The sequence below is a fragment of the Thunnus thynnus genome, chromosome 4, assembly GCF_963924715.1.
Source record: "Thunnus thynnus chromosome 4, fThuThy2.1, whole genome shotgun sequence".
Taxonomy (NCBI): domain Eukaryota; kingdom Metazoa; phylum Chordata; class Actinopteri; order Scombriformes; family Scombridae; genus Thunnus; species Thunnus thynnus.
The window spans coordinates 4086619-4106884 of NC_089520.1; the positions used below are offsets into that span (position 1 = coordinate 4086619).

At 38.6% G+C, this 20266-nt stretch overlaps 2 protein-coding genes across 7 annotated transcripts in view; one reads left to right on the forward strand and one right to left on the reverse strand.

Annotated features, from left to right (window-relative positions):
- The window catches only part of rbpjl (recombination signal binding protein for immunoglobulin kappa J region-like), a 43569-nt gene extending 27285 nt beyond the window's left edge, over window positions 1–16284 (reverse strand). For 2 of the 3 annotated variants that reach the window (XM_067586233.1, XM_067586230.1), the window contains exons 1-4: window positions 16194–16284; window positions 7336–7459; window positions 6520–6609; window positions 1940–2087 (exon numbers count right to left, since the gene is read on the reverse strand). In XM_067586233.1, coding sequence (XP_067442334.1) covers window positions 1940–2087; window positions 6520–6556 — 185 coding nt within the window. In that variant the 5' untranslated portion in view covers window positions 6557–6609; window positions 7336–7459; window positions 16194–16284. Of the gene's footprint in view, window positions 1–1939; window positions 2088–6519; window positions 6610–7335; window positions 11849–16193 lie in introns of those variants that run through there. The other variant, XM_067586231.1, reaches the window with a different exon arrangement.
- Window positions 1616–20266, forward strand: part of matn4 (matrilin 4) — a 35138-nt gene continuing 16487 nt past the window's right edge. For 3 of the 4 annotated variants that reach the window (XM_067586225.1, XM_067586227.1, XM_067586229.1), the window contains exons 1-4: window positions 1617–1992; window positions 16216–16360; window positions 18347–18522; window positions 19662–19820. In XM_067586225.1, coding sequence (XP_067442326.1) covers window positions 16285–16360; window positions 18347–18522; window positions 19662–19820 — 411 coding nt within the window. In that variant the 5' untranslated portion in view covers window positions 1617–1992; window positions 16216–16284. Of the gene's footprint in view, window positions 1993–16215; window positions 16361–18346; window positions 18523–19661; window positions 19821–20266 lie in introns of all 4 variants that reach the window. The other variant, XM_067586228.1, reaches the window with a different exon arrangement.

Genomic DNA, 20266 nt, shown 5'->3' on the forward strand with positions numbered 1-20266 from the left:
GTCTCACTTGAACTCTCCTTCATGTCCTGTCATTTCTGTACTGTCAGCTTTCAAATATCTGAACAGATTCACACTCTTCTTCTGTCAAAGGTCATTTGGAGGTTGATGAGGTCATTTAATACTTTCTGCCTCATGGGTTTTGTTCTCTAACTGCCTCTCTGGCGTAAACATACAAAACTCTTATGACTTCATTCCAAGCATCTGATGTGCTGTTTGAATTGTAAAGGACAGATTCATACACATTTTGAAAACACATCAGTTGTTAATTATCTTATTTATGGGGACTTTTCTTTATTATATAAACAAAGAACACAGAAAGAAAAATGGATGAAGCAACAGTATTTCCATGTGAAAGTGGTTTTGTTCTCAACATTTAATGTCTGACTCTCTAATTAATATAAAGAGATGGTTTTCTGTTTATTGGCTGCAACAACAACAAAGATTTTTTTTAAACAATCAGAAAGAAGTTAGAAAGAGCAGAACTGTGATTGAAAGCCGATGTCTGAAGTGCAGCAAAAAGTGTTTTATTTTATTTTACTTTTATTTATTTTATTTTATGTTCTATTTTCACTTTATTTTATCTTACATCAAAATGTTTTATTTTCCCTCTTATGTACATTTTCATGTTTTTATGTTCATTTTATGCCATTTATGTCTTTCTTGATGTGAAGCACTTGGTGCACGTAATTTATTTTGCTGTAAAGCACTTTGAGCTGCATATCTTTTTTTGTATGAAAGGTGCTATACAAATAGTTATTATTATTATTATTATTATTATTATTATTATTATTATTAGTAGTAGTAGTAGTATTAATAATAATAATAATAATATGATTATTATTAATAATATTAAGATGGAGATAAAGTCAAAATAACATAAAATCAGGAAGCTCCAGATTACCACATTTAACGTGTATTTATATTATACCACAGAAAATAGTGATATCCATCCTGTATTAATCTGAGGAGATGATGGTGAATGCAGTAAATTGTATATAATCCTCTATTCATCATAAATAAACAGGTCAGGAGCAACACTTAAGTAAAGCCATCTGGGAAAAAACACTGTCACAAAAGGTGAATATGTGACAAAAACTTCCAAAAACACACACAAACCAAGAGTGACTTTTATATCTCATGAAAAGATGTGTGGATGATGGAGTATCAGGCAGGATGAAGAGTACAGAACTTATTAACTGTCACAAACAATCCAACCTAATGTACTGTATATGTTATGTTAATTAATGTAGTAAATAAACAACAATAAACCAACAAAACAAGCACTTTGGGGACACTCAAATAAACATTAAGAGCACTACAGTTTACTCAGGTGCTTCTGGAGAAACTTTACATTTCAATATGACTGATTTAATTTCTTATATTTATGTCTGAAGAGTAATGGAGCATCAGTATGTGTGAGGTATCGCCAATATGTGTTATTAAACAATATTCAAGACGTTTAGTGTTTTAGATGTGGTCAATTAAAGTGAAAACAGTTAAAGACTCCTCAGTGATGATGCCCTGACTCGTGCGCCACGCTGCGCTCGGTGCGCCGCGGTCCCGCCTCACCTCTCCAAACCTCTCCAAGCTGCCTGAAGAAATTCGGTTTCTCTTCTCACTCCCCGTTGTTCGGATTTCAAAGGCAAGGGAGGGTGGGGTCTCTGCCTTCCCAAATATTTCTCCTCCCCGCATTTTAATACCTACACACCATCCCTCCACCACCTCATTCCACCAGCGAGTAAAACCGAGGACAGGTCACGGAGCGCTCTGAACGCATTTTCACGTCCAAGCGCTCATTCCTCACAGCACAGTGAGGGCTGCTCTTAAAAAAAAAAATTGGGATAAACTACAGGAAACCGTGACCTCACCTTTCCTAACCCGGGACACTGTGTGTGTGTGAGTGTGACGTTTTGTTGCGGAGGTCTAGTGCCCGTCTTACCTGTCCCATCCGCCGGTCCTCGGTACGTCGTGTCCGACCAGCAGCTTCCCCAGGTGAGTCAGCGGGCTGACCGGCTCGGGGGACAGAGGAGGGGGGTATAACAGAGCGGGGTCTGCCTGGGGATATCCCGGCTGGTGCATGGATGTGTCTGAGAACCAGATTGAAAAACAGACAAAATGTTTGATGGTTTTAAAAGGAGTTGATGACAGAAAACGACAGAAAAAAACGGAACTAAAAAATACGCCTCACAAATGAAGCATCTGTAATTATCGTTTAATTGAAGGCAATGAGAAACAGAAGGTTACAATTGTCGGGTAATGTTTGTGCTGTGCAGCCTGCATCATGGCTGGAAGTTGGCGCAAAGTGCAAATCATTATCCGGATCATCATTAGAGATAATTGGTTAACAAGAATGTCAAAGAGCGTCTCTTTGTCTTATGTGATAATAAACTGAATATATTTGGATTCTGGACTGTCAGTCAGACCTGAACAAGACATTTAAAGACGTCTTCCAGTACTCTGGAAAAGTGATCGACATTTTTCTTATTTTCTGACATTTTATAGATAAAACAATTAATAATGTTCGAGGAAATGATCTGCTTTAATGGTGATGAAAATAATATTTAGATGTAGCCTTAAACGCTAACATAAATTGCTTCTTACATAGGCTACATATAAGGTCTACTTTAAAAAGGTTGTTGAAACCTTTGCCTTGAAGTTTTGTCTTTTTTTAGATGTTGGGTATGTGCAGTGTGGTATTAATAATTGATAAAGAGCTTCACATGAATTTAACTGTTTCTCTGAACTACAAAACAGAACTGTCTTCACTGATTTCTTTGCACTTCTGCTATTAATCCTCTCAATTAAGCATCAGGTTATAAAAAAAATGAGAGGTGGTGTTGGCAGGTTTAAAAATAGATACGAGTGAGAGAGTGAGTGAAAGGAGAGTAAGGTTCTGGGTTCACACTGGTTGCCTGGAGGTGATGCTCTGTGCAGGCGCTCAAAAGCTGGCATGCAGGCAGAAAGACAGATCAGTGCCTGAGCAGTGAGACAGGTAGACTGTTCTCAAGTCAAGCACGCAGGCAGACAGACAGCAGAGCAAACTGTCAGTGAGACAGTCAGTCATGCAGTCAAACAGTGAGACAGTCAGTTAGGTAGTCAGTGAGACCGGCAGGTAGACAGGCAGTCAGTGAAACAGTCAGGCAGGTAGACAGGCAGTAAAACAGTTGCAGTCAGTGAGACTGCTAACAGTAGCAGAGTCAACATCTGGTTCCAATCTAAAGCCACTAACAAGAAGTGCTGTGTCTTCATCTCAGTGTGACTCCAGCTGTCACTCAAAACCCCAAAAACCACCTACGGTACCAACCACAGACTCTCTGCCTGTCTCTCTCTCTGCTTTCCTGCCTGTCTCTCTCCATCCTGTCTGTCTCTTTCTACACTTTTCACCTCTCTGCTGTTTCTTTCTCTATATGTTGTCCTAATATGTGTGAACATATGGTCTCCATCTCTCTGTCTCTAATCTCTAGACTGCAGAACTGATATGTTTTCACCTCAGAGTGAATTCGGCTGTCAGTCCATCATACTTCTACCTCCCTCTGCGTTCTGCTGTCACCTGTTGCTTTAATCTCAGTGTTTTCCTTCCAACCTGAGCAGAAGTTCATTTTCCATCTGTCTCTGAACAATTCATTTATTTCAGTGATGGCCACACATGACAAAATCACAAATTAAGAGTAAAATATAAAGTTTCTCCCATATGAGGACTTGATTCCTTAAAACAAAGTCTATGTGCCAGAGGCGCCAGATTCATTTCAGAAGTGCGGGGGCAAAAAATTGTGTGTGTGTGTAGCAGCAGTGTACTCTCCCGTGCATTGTGCGAGGAATGAGGCACACACTATCACTTTTGGCTCCAATCCACCATTTATTCTGGTAACAACAGAGTGGTTTTATACTCTCTGCATCCGTGAGTACGAAAGGGGCCGCGAGGGTCCGTGCAATGTAAATTTCGTTATCAGAGGGAGTACACGTGGGCTCTGTGCAGACATCCTCGTACCTCCCCTCTGATTTTTCACGGCCACTATGCTACAATCAATAGATGCTGATCTACTGCGCATGTGTGGAACGCGTCCACCAAGCGGACTCCAGAAAGTAGGATAAACAGAACTACTGCGCGTCTGTGGTCCGCTTGCATCCACGTGGGAGTATATTTGAGGCACAGCCAGTTTTGATTTGAGAAGCTCCAGAAAATACTTAAACAAAAACAGAATTGATGGGACTCGTTGCTGGTTAGCGAGCTGCACCATGAGGATTACCTAATGTTAGAAAGCTAAAATGGAGCTAGCAAAGTCACAGATAACGTGGTGTCCTCAGCAAATTACTGCACGCAAATCACAACCAATCAGTATGATCACAAAGCGTTTGCTGTGGTAACTGCAAGCTCATCTCAACATACAAAGTACATACAACACTTCTACCTATAAAAACAAAGTTATAAAAGATATTAACAGAGCTTATTTCAATATTCTTCCTGTTTTATGTTTGCCTGTTTTATTTTACCTGATGTCTTAGAGTGGCGGGACTGATTGAAATGCCTTTTTAACGCAAGTGCTGCAATAAAGGGGCATTTGCAGGGATACAGTAATTCGCGACTTAAAAGATTGTGGGAGGAGGGTGAAGTGGAGGGGGGTTAATGGGCCCTTGGACCCCCTACATCCGGCACCTTTGCTATGTGCTGCAGCTCATCCCAGTTTGTTTGCAGTTTGTGGACAGTTCAACCAAAACCAAATTATTATGTGGTAAGTAATCCCTGAGAACATAAAACCAAAGATAGGAGAAAAATCTGAGTGTATAAACCCAATTTTGGCCCCTTGGGTGGGATATCTTGACCCCAGGTTGTGAACTAGTAGCCTTGAGCATCGACAACACTGACTTTTTTTTAAAGGTGGTGTTGTGAAATTAGTGAAATGATGAAAAATGATTTCAGCTGTGGTCACACCACAAAGTGACATTTACTCATCCAAGTTAAATACTAGGATGTGAAAGCTTGACGACGAAGCGACTACTCGCAGGGCCACTTGATGAACTGCTGTAGCTGCGAGCTAACCGCTAACTCACAGGCTGTTGTAGCTGAGATAACACTATTCAGTCAGAATAGCTCCCGAAATAAACTCTTCTGTTTACTTCGCCTGACCTTTTGTTCACAATTGGACATCATTTCCTCAATAAAAAGTTATTGAAGAAGTAAAATAAAACGTGTTTGCTTAGTACCGTCGCTAACAGAACAGTAATTGCACATAGTTTATTCAAAAGACATATTTGTATCATCAACTTCTCTCTCATAACTTTCTGCAAACCACGTTGTGTGGAACAGTTTTTGCTCCAACAAAGGAGCGTAAATAAAAGTGAGTGATGACACACAGCTAATAAGTAACGATAGCTTCCTCCATTTTGGACTCTTCGGCTCTCCGTCCCCTCAAAGGTCAGCTCTGTCAGGATGGCTTGCTGTTGGTTAATGGTGCATATTTATGAGTCAAAGTGAATCAAAAAGGCCTTTCAAAGAAGCCTATTGTCAGCAAGTAGCGAGTCCCTCAGTGCAAGAAGTACAAAACAGACAACAACAGTGGATACTACATATATCTGCTATGGGAGAAGCTCTCGAGCTCCAAATCTGCACAAAAACACATTCATCAGTCAGACTAATGAAGACGCTCTGTGCACATTGAGTTTTCTTATTCATTAAAATATGTCACTAAGTTAAGTTGTTCTGTCTGACAAACTGACATTGAGAAACTCTCCAACAGAACGTCAGCACCAGGGTCAAATATCTGTCACCTGTCATCAGTTCTCAACCTTGGGGTCACAACCCTGGCAGGAGGTCACAAGATGGTTATCAGAGGTCACGAGTGGAAAGACTGACAGAATGTGAAAAGGGTAAATAAGATATATTTACATGTAGTTGGTGTGTTCGAAACGATCCCTCAACAATCCCTATGGTAGTGTTTTGTGTTTTTTTTTTACCTTGAAGCGTAATTTAACCTTTGGTTCATAGTTCTGGATGGTCGTCTTCAGCTGGTGAGCAGGTGATTCTGTGTTTTTGGTTTTACACATTAGGTTTTCAAACCAAAACCAACAGTCAGATTCAAATATCTTCCCATACAACAGTTTCCTGTGGACTAAGAGATTTAAATCTCCTACCATGTGTCAAAATGTCAAATATAGTTTGTGAGAAATCTTTTCTGTGTCCCTGAAAATTTGCTTATTTCATCAGCATTTGTGAGTGTTGGTGGATGTTGCTCCATGTCACAGCACTCACAGACATGCACATGTATTTTGCACATGGACAACATTGTCTTTTCTTTTCATGGATATTTTGGTTGTTTTTGGACTAATTCATGTAAAGCAGCTTGCCTACTTTACACTGAGGTGGCCTCATTACGCAATCACATCAGGATACTAATGTAGACCTTTCCCCTCACTGGAACAAAAGAATAATTTAGACGGTGAAATGAACCCTCAGCAACCCCTGACCATAGAAATGCTTACAAATTTTATATCGATGAGATGTCAACATGTTCTTCTGCTCACCTTTCCTGCCATCCTCCACGACGTCCATCTCCTCCATGACAGGCGTGGCCTCAGTTGTTCCTCAGGTCCATACTCACTCGGCTTTCACAACTGTTATTAAGATAACTGCAGAGTTAACTTTGAAAGAACTCTTTGTACGTCACAGGAATGTACAATAACTCCAGAGTTATGTGGCCCTTTGTTGTAACAAAACATGCAGAAATACAAACAATACTCTCAGCATCCAGCTCAAATTCTAAAATCTGTATAATCTGATTAAAAAAAAAAAAAAACAACTTTTCAGGCTTTTTAGACAGATGTTGACTTTAGGTCAGGTTGGCTTCATGCTGCAGCTTGATGGTCTGATGAAATCAGACTATTCTCTGCTGTTGGGACGACTATCTGTGGAAACTCATCCTAAATGCAACTAACAAACAAATCTTTCTAACTGAAGACATTGTGTTCTGGCTTTAAGTGTCTTACAGACCTTAAAAACCAACAACCGCCCACTACCTGCCTGTAACTGTTTCAACGATTTTGTTTGTTGATTTGTATGGTTGTATCTCCCGTGGTAACAATTTTAACTGATTTTATTTGTTGATTTTGTATGGTTGTATTTTCCGTGGTGTAATCTCGGTATTAGTCACCCTCAATGATTTCTCAGATAATCTTAAATAAAGGTTGAAATGAAATAAAATGAAATGGAGGAAAAAAAACTTGGACATTACTGGTAAGCAAAAATATGGAAAAACTCCACTTTACACGTGCAGTTTGTCAAAAGCAATACACCAAAACAACAATTAATAGTCAATTATATTGTTTTGAGTAGCAGCTAACCTGGAATCAAGTTGTTGTCCTGTAGTTTCTTGACAAGATCCTCCAGTCGTTCTTCTCATTCTGGTTTAGACTGAAACTTTATGATGCTGCAGGTTCAGTTTTTTCCATCCAGACGATCCATATGCTGTATTGATATACAATTATTTCATAGTTTCAACATCCTCACTTAGTTCAGCAGTAAAGATTAGCTTATTTAAAACATCTCAAATGTCCATCAGTCCATTAGTTTTAGCTGAGAGCACAATGCTTCTGCTGCACCTCGTACAGTCAATCTACAGTAAAAGGGACTTTGATGGTAAATATATTTAAATGTGTCTCTTTGTGCGTCTGCACATGTGTACTTGTTTGCACTCCATCCCGGATCTGTTATCTGACCGCTGGTCTTGGTGTGTGTCAGTGTGTACATTACTGTATCCCCAGTGTGTGTGATTAAGGAGATTATCACCTGTTGCTGGACTGCAGGTTTCTCACACACACCTTCCTCTTTTGCAAACACTGCAGATACATGCCGCTTTTCTCTAACATTTTGTTTTCAGCAAGTTATCCGATCTGGACTAAAATGCAAACAATGTCTCTCCTTTGGTTGACAGCTGCTCTTTACAAATGAAAGATCCATTATTTAGTGCATAGCTAAGTTGCACTCTGAATAAACAGTCCTGCCTTCTTTCTTCTTTTTGTCTACCTGACAAAACATAAAACACTGTTGAAACATAAAACATAAATTCACAAAAATGCCCTTCTGACATGGTTATTAGTGTGCATTAGTTAATGTATATAGTGACCTTATGTTTCTTTTAAGCCCCTGTGTGTAGGATAAGACACCCCCATAGATCTGACCTGCAGTCAGAATGACCTGAAACCACACTCAGTGCACCAGTCTCCACCAGGACTGACTGATTTATCTGCACTTATACTCACAATAATTTGAAAGATGCTATGATCACAAAATTGTACACAAAGAGGCATTAAAGGAATAGTTACTCAGGTTCTTGCAGAGAGTTAGCTGAGAAGATTGAGACCAGTCTCATGTCCATACGGTAAATATGAAGCCAGTACAACCAGCAGCCGGTTAGCTTAGCTTAGCACAAAGACTGGAAACAGGAGGAAACAGCTAAGAAATCCACCTCCCAGCATCTCTTAAGCTAAAAAATTAACATGTCATATCTAGTTTGATCCGTTTTGTGGTTTTATGGGGTGCCACATACCTGAATATTTCTTTTTGTAGGGATTGAAGAAACATGACATGTTAATTAGTGAGCTTTGGAGGTGCTGGTAGGTGGATTTGTAGCACTGGACAGAAGCAGACTAGATGTTTCCCGTTTCCAGTCTTTATGCCAAAATAAGCTAACTGGCTATTGCCTCCAGCTTCATATTGAACAGACAGATATAATCGCATTTTTCATGTTTTCCAACCTATAATTTACTTGCAGGAAAACAAAATGTGCACAAAAAACTTCAGTTGAACCAAACAGCATCATTAAAAGCCAGGTGAGAACACGTTCTCTTCACAAGAACATAAACACAGAAAGAAGGTCCTTTCTGCCAAATATCAAGAACGCAACATACTTCTTGTTAGTCCAAGTTGGATATCGATTACTAGCTGCTAGCAACTGTTGATTTCACTCATCAACATCCCAGCATAAGAAAACACACCTGTAACCTTCTAGTCGGTCAGATGGAGGTTGGATCACGTTGCGCCACAAACGAACCACTCCAGAAAATGTTTGAGACCGGACCAAGACCACTTCCCCTACAGGATCTCTGTGTTCAGATCTGCCTAAACAAATCCTATCAACCAGAGTGTAAACAACACATGTTTGAAACACCCTCAATCCCAACAATCTTATCCAACTCTGGGTAAGAAATCAAATAAGCATATTCCCACAATGTTTAACTATTAATTTAACTTGTCAATAAAAACAATAAATAGGATTTTAGTAAAAGACTCGTAGTAAAAGCAGTTGAGGAAGTAAGCAAACTATCACCTCGCCTGCTTTTTATTTCAAGGGCGACACAGTTGATAAGTTTGTACCCTCAGAGATGCAGAAATTCATGTTTACCTTAGGGTTAACCCTAACCTCCTTTATCTAGCAGGCTGACGTGTCCTGCAGTGTCTCTGTGTGTACAATCAGTGACAGAGGCTGCTAAGAACATTACAATCTGATGCAAACAAACAGCAGGACTCAACAAGATGCCTGTGTTTGCTATCAGAGAGGCAAACTCAAAAAAAATACCAACTAACAGTCATGGCGACCGTTCCAGACATACATTCTACAACTCTCACTATTTACTGAAAACTGTGACCAAGAGTTGATGATTATTTAGAAATCCTGTGAGAGCTTTGTTTTGTTTGAGCTGATGTGAGATGCCGGAGGAACAGTTTGAAGTCACATCAGTCAAACTCAATCGACCAGCACCTGGAAAGACTTTGGAAGTTTAGGGAAAATGATTGATCTAAAACTAGCTGAAAAATAATCTGCGTTTTTGTTTGAATTATGTTGTGTCTCTACCTCTGCCTCAAACCACATAATGGCAGCTTGGATCAAACTTACAAATGTACCATTCTTGTGTTCAATCAAATTTGTTTAACTGCATATTAAATTTTGCATAAATACGTCTGTATCCAAGCAAAGACAGAAAACAGAGGAAAAACACTGTGTTTCCAACTGAATCATAAGCAGAAATACAGTTCACAGATGAATTTTACTTTATTTAGCCAGAAGTCTCTTGAAATACAATATACCTATGACAAGAGAAAGCTGGCCTGGTTTTGATTGCATTAGAATAATGGAGTCATCACTTATTGATATTTATGAGGTGGAGACGCCAGAATTCTATTTTGGTAAAGACGACGATTAATTGATTAGTCTAGAATTCTCATCTGCAAGTGTTTTGACAACTATTAATCATTTTAGTACATTTTCAATCATAAATGCCAAACATTCCCAAAATTTAAGCTCGCCAAATATAATTATTTTCTACTCCCCTTTGTCATATGTGACAGTAAATTGAATCTATTTGGATTTTGAACTGATGGTTACATAAATTTGATGATGTCACTTCGGTCATTTTAAACTATTTTCTGACATTTTATAAACAACAATAATTAAGCAGTTAAAATAATAGTTGCATATTCTCCTCTGGCACACGTTTCAACTGATAAAAAAGTAAATAAATGGTAAATTGTTAAGATTCCTGTCCAGAATAATCTGTTCTGCAGACGTCACAGAGTGATGTTGGGGTCAGGTGAGAGTTACTTTTGTCCACCACCAGCTGTAGTTTGAGTGTCCATAGGGGCTGGTGCAGAGGAAATCTGGGAAATGCATTAGCATGTCCTGCTCCCTAGAGGGCAGCATTAACAGGAAATACAGGCCTGATAAGTACTTGATAGTATTTAGCCTCTTGTGATGTTGCTCCCGAAGTAAATGCAAGCTGAACTTTCATCAGTGCAAAGATGAAAAGAAAACCTGTGGAAGATTTCTCCCTCCTTTTTTCTTTTATAAAGATGTGATCACTGCTTTTTGTTGTCCAGGTTAAAGTAACTTAACAGCACTTCCAAAGAGGACCGCTTTTAAAACAGTGAAGCCCAAAGTGTTAAACTAGTCTCAGGGTGATGGAGAGGAAGGATGTTTTTAAAAAATGTCCTGGACTTGAACCCAGAATGTTATCTTTCAGACAAGCTGGACAGAGTTATATATTTTTTTTAAATTTCTAACCTTTCTCCAGCTTTATATGGTTGTGGTCACATGGTAGCTGGAAAGTCGGGATAAAGATAATGTTTTTGTTTGACCCATTACCCTCCTGAAGCTCTGCTGCAACAAAAATCGGACTGAAGGAAATCCAACGGTTTATTTTTACTGTCTGAACATGAAAAGACCTTTCAAGAAACAGCAACTGTTTCGTTTGCTGTTGTAATCTCACATTCATGCCAACGTCAACAACTGCTGCTGCTCTTTGACTTTAACAAGTAGCTCTGTAAACTGTGTGGTTGGTTAACCCTCTAATATGAGACATCAAACTGAACTGAACCACTTTTCTGTTGTCATTTTCAGTTTAAAGCACATTTCTCTCACATAAGACATATGTAATAAGCTCATTCAGTTAATTACTCTGTAATTTCATGCAGACGTTAGACAATATAATGTTGCTGTTTTCATCCAGAATAACAGAATGAATAAACTGTTGAGAGCAGACATTTTAATTTGTTTAAAGTGTTAATTGAAGGAAATAAGATCTCACAGTCAACTGGCTCACAGTCACAAGTAGCAGCCTCACCACCATCCAGTCAATGAAATGTTTAACCAGAAAATATTATTTCTGAGCTGAATGATTCTCTGTGTGGATAATTATAGAACATATGTTGGTCTGTGACCCCCGCGGTGGGGGAGCAGCGATATGTGTGTGTGCGTAGTGCACGTGTTCAGTAGCAGCCGCAGGATCGTAGTAGATTGTTGTTCGGTGAGCGGACGGTGAAGGAGACAGGAAAGGGCTGTTGGGGGTGGAGGTGGAGGTGGGGGGGGGGGGGGGGGGGGTTTACTGCCATTTGGGTACAGAAAGGTTTTCTAAGGCCTCTTTGTCCTACACACACACACACACACACACACACACGCACACACACACACACAGAGGTTTACTTAAATCATTTTTGGGGTATTTACATAGACTTACATTCATTTCCTGGAGAGTAACCCTAACCATAACCTTTACTTACCTAAACTTAACCCGAACCTTAACCACTGACCCAAAAATCATCATTTTATCAATTTGGGACACGGCGTTTGTCGAACATGGCCCTAATTAACTAGTCTTAAGTCTGCTGTCTGTCCCTGAAAGTGACTTAGGTCAAACTCTGATTATCAAAGTATCGAACATCAGTACTTTTCGAGCACCAACCAAAATGTGTCCATCATTTGGGTCGGATAGCATTTTATCAAATTTGAATCTAGTATCAAATCCATTATTGAATCTTATTAGATTTACCTCACCTACTAAATGCTAAAACAATGACAACTCAAAGATGTCTAATCACTGTTTTTTAGCTGAGAAGCTGAAATTCGACAGTTTTTAGTGGCAGGTTAGTTTATGTTCACAACTTGAAAATGAGCTGAGCAGCATGATATATGAAATATTGATTAAATGTATCTAACAGTTAACAGCTGCAGTCTCCTGTTCTTCAGGAGCTGTGACTCCAAATCCCAAAACTCCTGATTCACGAAGCCGATCAGATTCAAATGTTGATCTGATATGAATCGATGTTTAACTTGGAGATTCTTTAAGTAACCTGATCAGCTGAGTCTCCACTCTGTGAAACTATAAAAACACACAGTTCACCGGCGGTCGTACAGTGGTGTTACAGAGTGATGCGTCTTTTCAGTCACACACAGACAGCAGCTGCAGAGACATTGACCAGAGAACAGAATAACTTTTGATTTCAGCGTGACAGAATTAATTAGCTACAGCTGATCTAATCTGAAAATGAGAAGCTGCTACCTACAATATACGGTGTGTTGTTTTCTTATCGCTCTCCTCTAATAAAAAGGAGTGAGGACAGATAAAAGGTTAGAAAAGAGATGTGTGAGTGTTGAAGTTTAATGAATTTGGGTATTTCACCGACCAGGGACCAGATCCAAACTGGAACCAGATATCTTCACTCATCCCTTAGTTTACTTATTTTTTAATGAGATATGTATTTAAATCACAATTATGTTCATTTTAGACTGTATTTTGTTTAGGTAAAGTTCTTGCACAGCTGATTTGCGTTAATGCAAAATCAAACTGATTTGTTTGAGAAGTTTAGTTTATTTTGTGAAACAGAAAAAGGGTTTTTATTCTTCAAAGTAAGGAATTGAAAAATGGTTTGGTATTAAAACAAAAATCAGCACCAATCATTGGGCACCAGTATATTAAACTTTCAAACGATACTCAGCCCTAATCAGCCTGATCTTTTACAGTGTAATATGTTTGCAGAATTGAGGTTTTTGTTTAGTGAAATGCCATTTTTAAAATACTTTACTAATGTTAAGTGCAGCTATTAAAATCTTTAAAGGCAATCATTTTCATATCAAAATATTTCAAATATTGAGTGATTTATTTATATTATGGTACTGTGCTTGTTGAGGGACCTCCATTATTCTTCTAATGAACTGCATTTGTTTGTTTTTGTAATTTTCCATTCTCTCTCTGGTTTTTTCTCCTTCATTAGGTTTGAAACTTTAAAAATGTGTTTCCCATCTCCTCACTTTCATCACAAGTTTCCCTCCACTCATCTTTCTTTCTTCCTCCCACTTCTTCCCTTCTCTTGTCCCACTTTCTCTAACATTGGACATTAGACAGACAACCTACGACATGTCTTGGCATGAGAGAGTTTGCGTAGGCGTTTTTGGTAATTTATCCTCGTGAGAATTAGTTACAGACTTGCAGAATGTGGACCTGGTTGTGAAGTGGCGTTACGTTGGTTTGTCCTCTCTACTGCAAGGAGCTAGTTTCAGTGTTCATGTTGGAATTAATGTACATTATTAGAAATGGTTAAATTCTTACAAAACTCTATTTTCTGACACATTCACTATCTGTGTGGGGTTAGATATTCTGTTTTTAAAAATGGATTTAAAACTTTTGATCTTATCATGAGCATAAAATTCCATCTGTTAGACCATAGTACTGGTCCTGTATTAACAGTCCATATGTTAGGACTAAAATCAAAGTTAGTAAAGGATTTGGGGTTAGGGTTAATTGGGGTTAGGGGTTTATGTTAGACATGAGAAAGAAAGTTATATTAATATTTCCTGTTTGTTCAAAAAAAGAGTTCAAAAGTTTTACAATATTATTAAATATTATAATTCCTGAATCTATGTGAAACTAATCCCTTGTTCTTTGGTCCAGTATTTTTTTCTTGAAAGTAGTTTTCGGGGATATCCTTCTACAACAAACTGGACCATAAAAACTAACCCTTCTAAGATTCTTGGAGGTAATGACAAAAACATGTGTACATACATACCACAGGGCACACTGGTGTAAAAAGTTAAACATAAAAATGACATTTTAGGTGTCTCTGATTTGATGGGAAGGGATGATAGTTCTTAAGTGTTCTGGCCAAAAGAGGAATAGTTACGTTTTGTTTGAGGTCTGGTACAAGAGATTTTTAGAAGGCAAGTAAGATCTTTATGGATCTGTGCATGAAGATTTATAAGTGATCAAGAGAATCCTCACATTAAATCTATATTCACTTGCAGCAAGTGGGAGGAATCAGTAATTAGTGTTATATGGTACCTTAGACTACAGTTTGGACTGTGGACAGTGCATTCTGCACAGGTCGTTGCCAAAATGTAGAAGAACATGTAAGACATAAATAATGGGCTCCAAATGTTTGGCTGACCCTCTGGTCACTAGAGAGATGCTCCTGAAAATATATGGTTGCGAGTGCAGGAGATGAGAGAAAGTGGGCATAAGAAAACAAGTCAAACAGAGACATAAACAGAAAAAAGAGCCTTTGTGCTCTCCTACATCTGTGGACTCATTACTCAGACCCGAGGCATTGATGATGACCACAGACTCTGGCCGCCAGTCAGACAGTGATAAGCCCCTGGCCCCTTTCTGTGGCTTTCATGCTGTGTGTTTGAATTGACCGTGTGCCCTAAACATAAACACTTCCCAGACATTATCATTATCCCCCTGCTGCTGCTGCTGGTAGACCTGATAGCCTGCAGGGTTACTGACAGACACGCAGGCAGATTACTGACTGTATGTGTGTGTTTGCGCACAGCCTTCTATTAGCAGGAATTACTGTGCACCTTATCCAGGTGTTTTCACTCGAGTGTTTTATGATGGGGCAGGACTGGAATGTCCCACTGCAACACACGTCCGTTATCGCCATTATTATCACTTTACAAATTCACACAGGGCAGGAATTTACTGGAGTTTTGCTCTAATCGCTCATCACAGAACAGATTTGTGCCGTCATGTGGCGCTCGAAGGGAAAAACATGGAACCAACGATGGCAGGGTTTGCAGATTGTGTTTAGAATATAAAAGGTAATTATGTATTCCTCGTGTTTTACTGGCCACATCAGGTTGATTTTTTTTTTCATGCATGATAACACTGACTTTGGAAAGCCCCGCTCGTAATACCCTAAAGGAATCAAGTGACATGAGGTTGATTTTCATCAAATTCTGTGCTACATTTCTTTCCTTTGGCCCCAGCCTCCCTTTAAATTACACAATGAAACACCTGTTTAACACTTGCCCTCAAGAACAACACATATAAGCATTTTCTGATCGGAAGCAAAAAACGTTCTTCTGTTTAAAAAATAAAACCATATTTTCTCTTCTGACACCTCTTTGGTTACGGTTTAGGTTTAGGCACAAAAGCTACTTGCTAGGGTCAGAGAAAAATCATAATTTGGGTTGAAATAACTTTTTGTGAAAGTCTGCATAACACTATCCATGTTTCTAAAATCCACTCCAACCAACCCCAACTATGAGATTAAACCTTAAGACAGCGGAAATTTGACTTGTGTGGTTAGGACTCGCATTACATGGAAATATAGTAATTAACATGCTGTTGAAACAACGTATATATAACTTGGTCTAAAAGTGTCACTGAGTTTCATCAAAGTTTTACCTTGATTTCTGTAGATCTTTTGACTAATTACCAAATCAGTGCTGCTCTCTAAAGTCAGTCAGAGATCAGAATCAGCTACAACAGAGTCCCTTATGTGAACTTGGGTCGGCGTCTTACTAAACGACACTTAAGATTAAGATTAACTCAGGTTTTCCGGTTTATGCCGTCATGCTGGCTCAGTGCTTTAACACTCATCATGTCACCACAAATAACCTCTTCTGCATTTCTTTCTCCTTCCTCACCCTCCACCTCTCTCCTTCACAGTTTGATCCAGTTCCAGCAGAGTCCAGCTGTGCGCAACCAGTCTGCTAGATCAGTATCATCAGGACGAAGATGAGACAGTTCAGAGCACTCAGTGCCTTCACTCTGCTGACCCTGGCCGTCCTCGCCACCGCCAGGCCAAAAGCAGGTCAGTCTACCGATACTGTGAGAAATAAGAGAAAAAGACAAAAGAAAGACGGAGGGACAGTTTTTGTTACCTTCCTCCCAAAGGGGGACTTCAGATGGAAGTCGAGAAATCAATCACTGGCATTCAAGTGGTTTAAGTTGCTGAGAATACTGTTTGCAAGGCGATGGATCACAGAAATGGACTTTACCTTCTTTCCCTTTTTACAAAAAACAGCACAATTTTACATTTTGTGCATTTTGTTACAGGAATAAAAAACACTAAACAACAAAAGATAGAAAAAATAAACATAAAAAGCAGTTTCCTTGAGTGTCGAAATTTTTAAAAATGTCAGCAAACATCACAACTGGTGAAATCAGAGCTTTCAGAAAGTTTTTACTTAGAAGTTGGGAACGAAACAACCCTGGTTCGAACCCTGACTTCACTTGGAGGCACCAGTGTTTTGGGACATAACAGATGTGGTTAGATGTGGTTTACTTTATATATGCAGCTAAAGGTCGACTTGATTTACATGGCCAGACAATGAAGTGGACATATTTATAAGATGGTAAAAACTTGCCATTGCTCATGTCTATGTAAGTCCAGCCTGTGGGAACAAATGCTGGATGTTCACTAATCAAACAGCTCCAACTCATAAAGCCACACCTCAAACACAGACACACATCGTACTTCATTCGTTACTGCTGCGCTTTTGAACCGAGATGATGTTACAACACGTAAGCGCGTTCACAGTTATGCCGAAAAATTAAAGACAAAAACAGGCGGCTGAAGTCATGGAGAAGTGAGCACAGGTGGTAAATAATGTGAAAGTTATACCAGTGTGCGAGGAAAGCCTTACTGTTGCTTTATTCCAGAAAAATGTAAAACTGGAAACCACACACACATACCTACGAGGACACACTGATTGTAAATCCACAAAAGAAAAGCTAGTTCACTTTCCCATGTATACTACTATTACTACTACTACTACTTGTATGTTAAAGAGACACTTTGTTCACATTCTGTTACGTTATTTATACAGTATCCTCACAGAAATGTCGCACTCAAGGAAGCACTTTATTGCTGCTTCTTAAAGGATACGACTGGAGTTATTCTATATCTTCTTATTGTCAAAAATCCCATGAAAGACCAAAACCAACAATGTGTTAGACCTTCTCTCACTCAACCCTGAACCCATGGGTTCCCACTGAAGATAAAAACTGCTCGCAAATATAATAACAATAATAATAATAATAGTAATCATCATCATCATTATCATCATAGCTTTATTTGTGTAGCACTACAAAGTCAACAAACTGCTTCACAAGATCAAGATAAGAGAACATATTAAGGGTAAAACAATAAAACACTTTGCTATTTTGGAAAGGGGGGGGGAATGAAATGAAATATATAAAACAATACTTAAAAGATAGGTTTAAAAAGTATATTTTAAAACATAGTTTCATTTAAAAAAAAAAAAAAAGCTCTAATTTCCTGAATCAGCTGGCCACTGTAGTAGGAAACAGGAAACACACACATACATTTGTAGCTCCGTGTTTGTAGGATTGAGTCCAAATAAACGACAGTGTGTGTGATCTTGTTAATGAAGGAATATGATGTGTTTTTGATAAGCTTTATTTGTTGTTGGTTTTAGTCTTTTCATGGGAAATATACAATATCACCAGCCTTATTTTTTAGTACAAAACATCTTGGAAGGATAATATTGTATTTCTTAAAGCAATTAGTAGCCTATAAAATACATAGGTATTATATTAAAAAATTCTGAATTTAAAATAATCAACCAAGAGTGAAAAATTCAGAGATTGTTTTATTATCACAATGCAATAGATTTCACTAAGTTACAACATCATTAATATTTCATTGTGTTCTACATCTGACATTTATCCCATGTTGTACTACTGATTTATCCTCCAACTACTCTGTGACTTTACTTCAGTCGTCATTTAACCATCCAGTGTTGATCATTTCTGCTCTTATTGTGTCTCCCAGGTCCTGAGCAGAAATGTAAGTCTGGTCCAGTGGATCTGGTCTTCCTCATAGACAGCTCCCGCAGCGTCAGGCCACATGAGTTTGAGACCATGAGGAAGTTTATGATCGACATCCTCGACACTCTGGATATCGGACTCAACGCCACCAGAGTCGGAGTGGTTCAGTACTCCAGTCAGGTACTGCAGGCGCATAGAATCCAGATCTTCATCCATGTTGTATTTTTTCTTTATTCTTCAACATTGTGTTTTTTAAGTTAATCTTTAGCACTTGTCATCATCATCATTTTGTCCTTCTTCATTATCTTCTTGTAAACTCTGTACTGTTTTGTTTGAAGTATAAGCAATTAAACCTCTCAGACTTTATACAAGATTAACTTTTTTTATTAAACCTTTTAAACCAACATTAATGACATGCAGCTATATGAAAACATTCAACTATTCTGCTTGTACTCTAAATATGTCATCTAAGTTATCTTAAGTGTTGTACTCTTTGAGCAACAACTGTTTTTGAGTTTTTTTGTGGTTGAAAGAAGCTGATATTCTCTTCGCTTTCTCTTCCTTCTGCTAATTCAGTGAAGTTTTAATAATAAAGGTGATGATAATACTTGTCTCTACCAGTCCCTCCAGGAATTTGTGATCACAATAATTAACACAAATTCAAGAAATGTTTGCAGTATTTGCAAGAGTTTGGAATTTTGCTAAATTACTGCAACTTTTCTGCATGACATGGCCAAATCAACATACTGCTTGTGATTTGGACCCATTATCGCATTTCATGTCGTGGTAATTTACATCATCATAGAGCATTCAGCAAGGATTCAGGTGGAAGATGACCGAGCAAAACAATTCCCAAATGATTTGCACAACAGTGGAGGGAAACTGTTTTGTACTACTTGCAACATTGTGGTAAACAAGCAGAAATCTTTGCTGGACAGTCACTTTAAGAAACTGCATGCAATGAATAAACAACATAGGCAAATCACTGTAACTGAAGCAACTGCATGCTTTTTGTTGAAGGAAGAATTTACATCTGACTCCTCATTGGTAGTAGTTTTTTTTAAAAATTGCATTATTTTTCTTTACTTGCAATTTTTCCCAATTCCTGCAATTTTACTACAAAAAGAGTAAAGAGTAAAACATTGCAAATTGTATCACAATTTTTGAGAAAAGCTGCTGCAAAATCAAACATTTTTTGGTGGCAATAATCACAAAAAAACTCTGTGCAATCCTGGAGAGACTGTCTCTACTTAGATGAACACAATAAGAAGACTGGAATACTGCCTGCTGTCTCTAAATGTCACCTCTTTTCTCTTCAGGTCCGCAGTGAGTTCTCTCTGAAGACCCACAGCAAGCTGGACACCATGGTGAAAGGAATCAATCAGATCATCCCCCTCGCTCAGGGTACCATGACCGGGCTTGCCATCAAATATGTGATGAATTCAGCCTTCACTGCCGAGGAGGGAGACAGGCCAAAGGTGCAGCAGGACGTACTGCACGTCTCACAGTCTCTTGTTTAGATGTTTAGTTAAATACTGATCTAATGACGCAAACTCTGACATAGAATGGATGCTGATCTGACATCATTCAACACCACTTGTGTAAATACATTGAACTTTTTGTTATGAAAAAGCTTAATTTTGTGAAGCAGGAATCTAAATCTTGTTGATATAAAATATAAACAGTTCATGTCATTTAAAACCATAATATGTAACTTAGGAAATATCTGGCTCATTAGCTGCTAAATGCTCCACTATGTTCACCAGCTAGTCTTTTTAGAGCTTTTTCTCTGAAATTAGCTGCCTGCTGTGGCCAAAATGACGCTATTAGAGCGCTGAGAGTGAACCAAAACGGTAAAGTTACAGCCAGACAGTTAAACAATGAGCTGAAACTCACTATAAAGCTCCGTAAAGCCGAGAGGAGC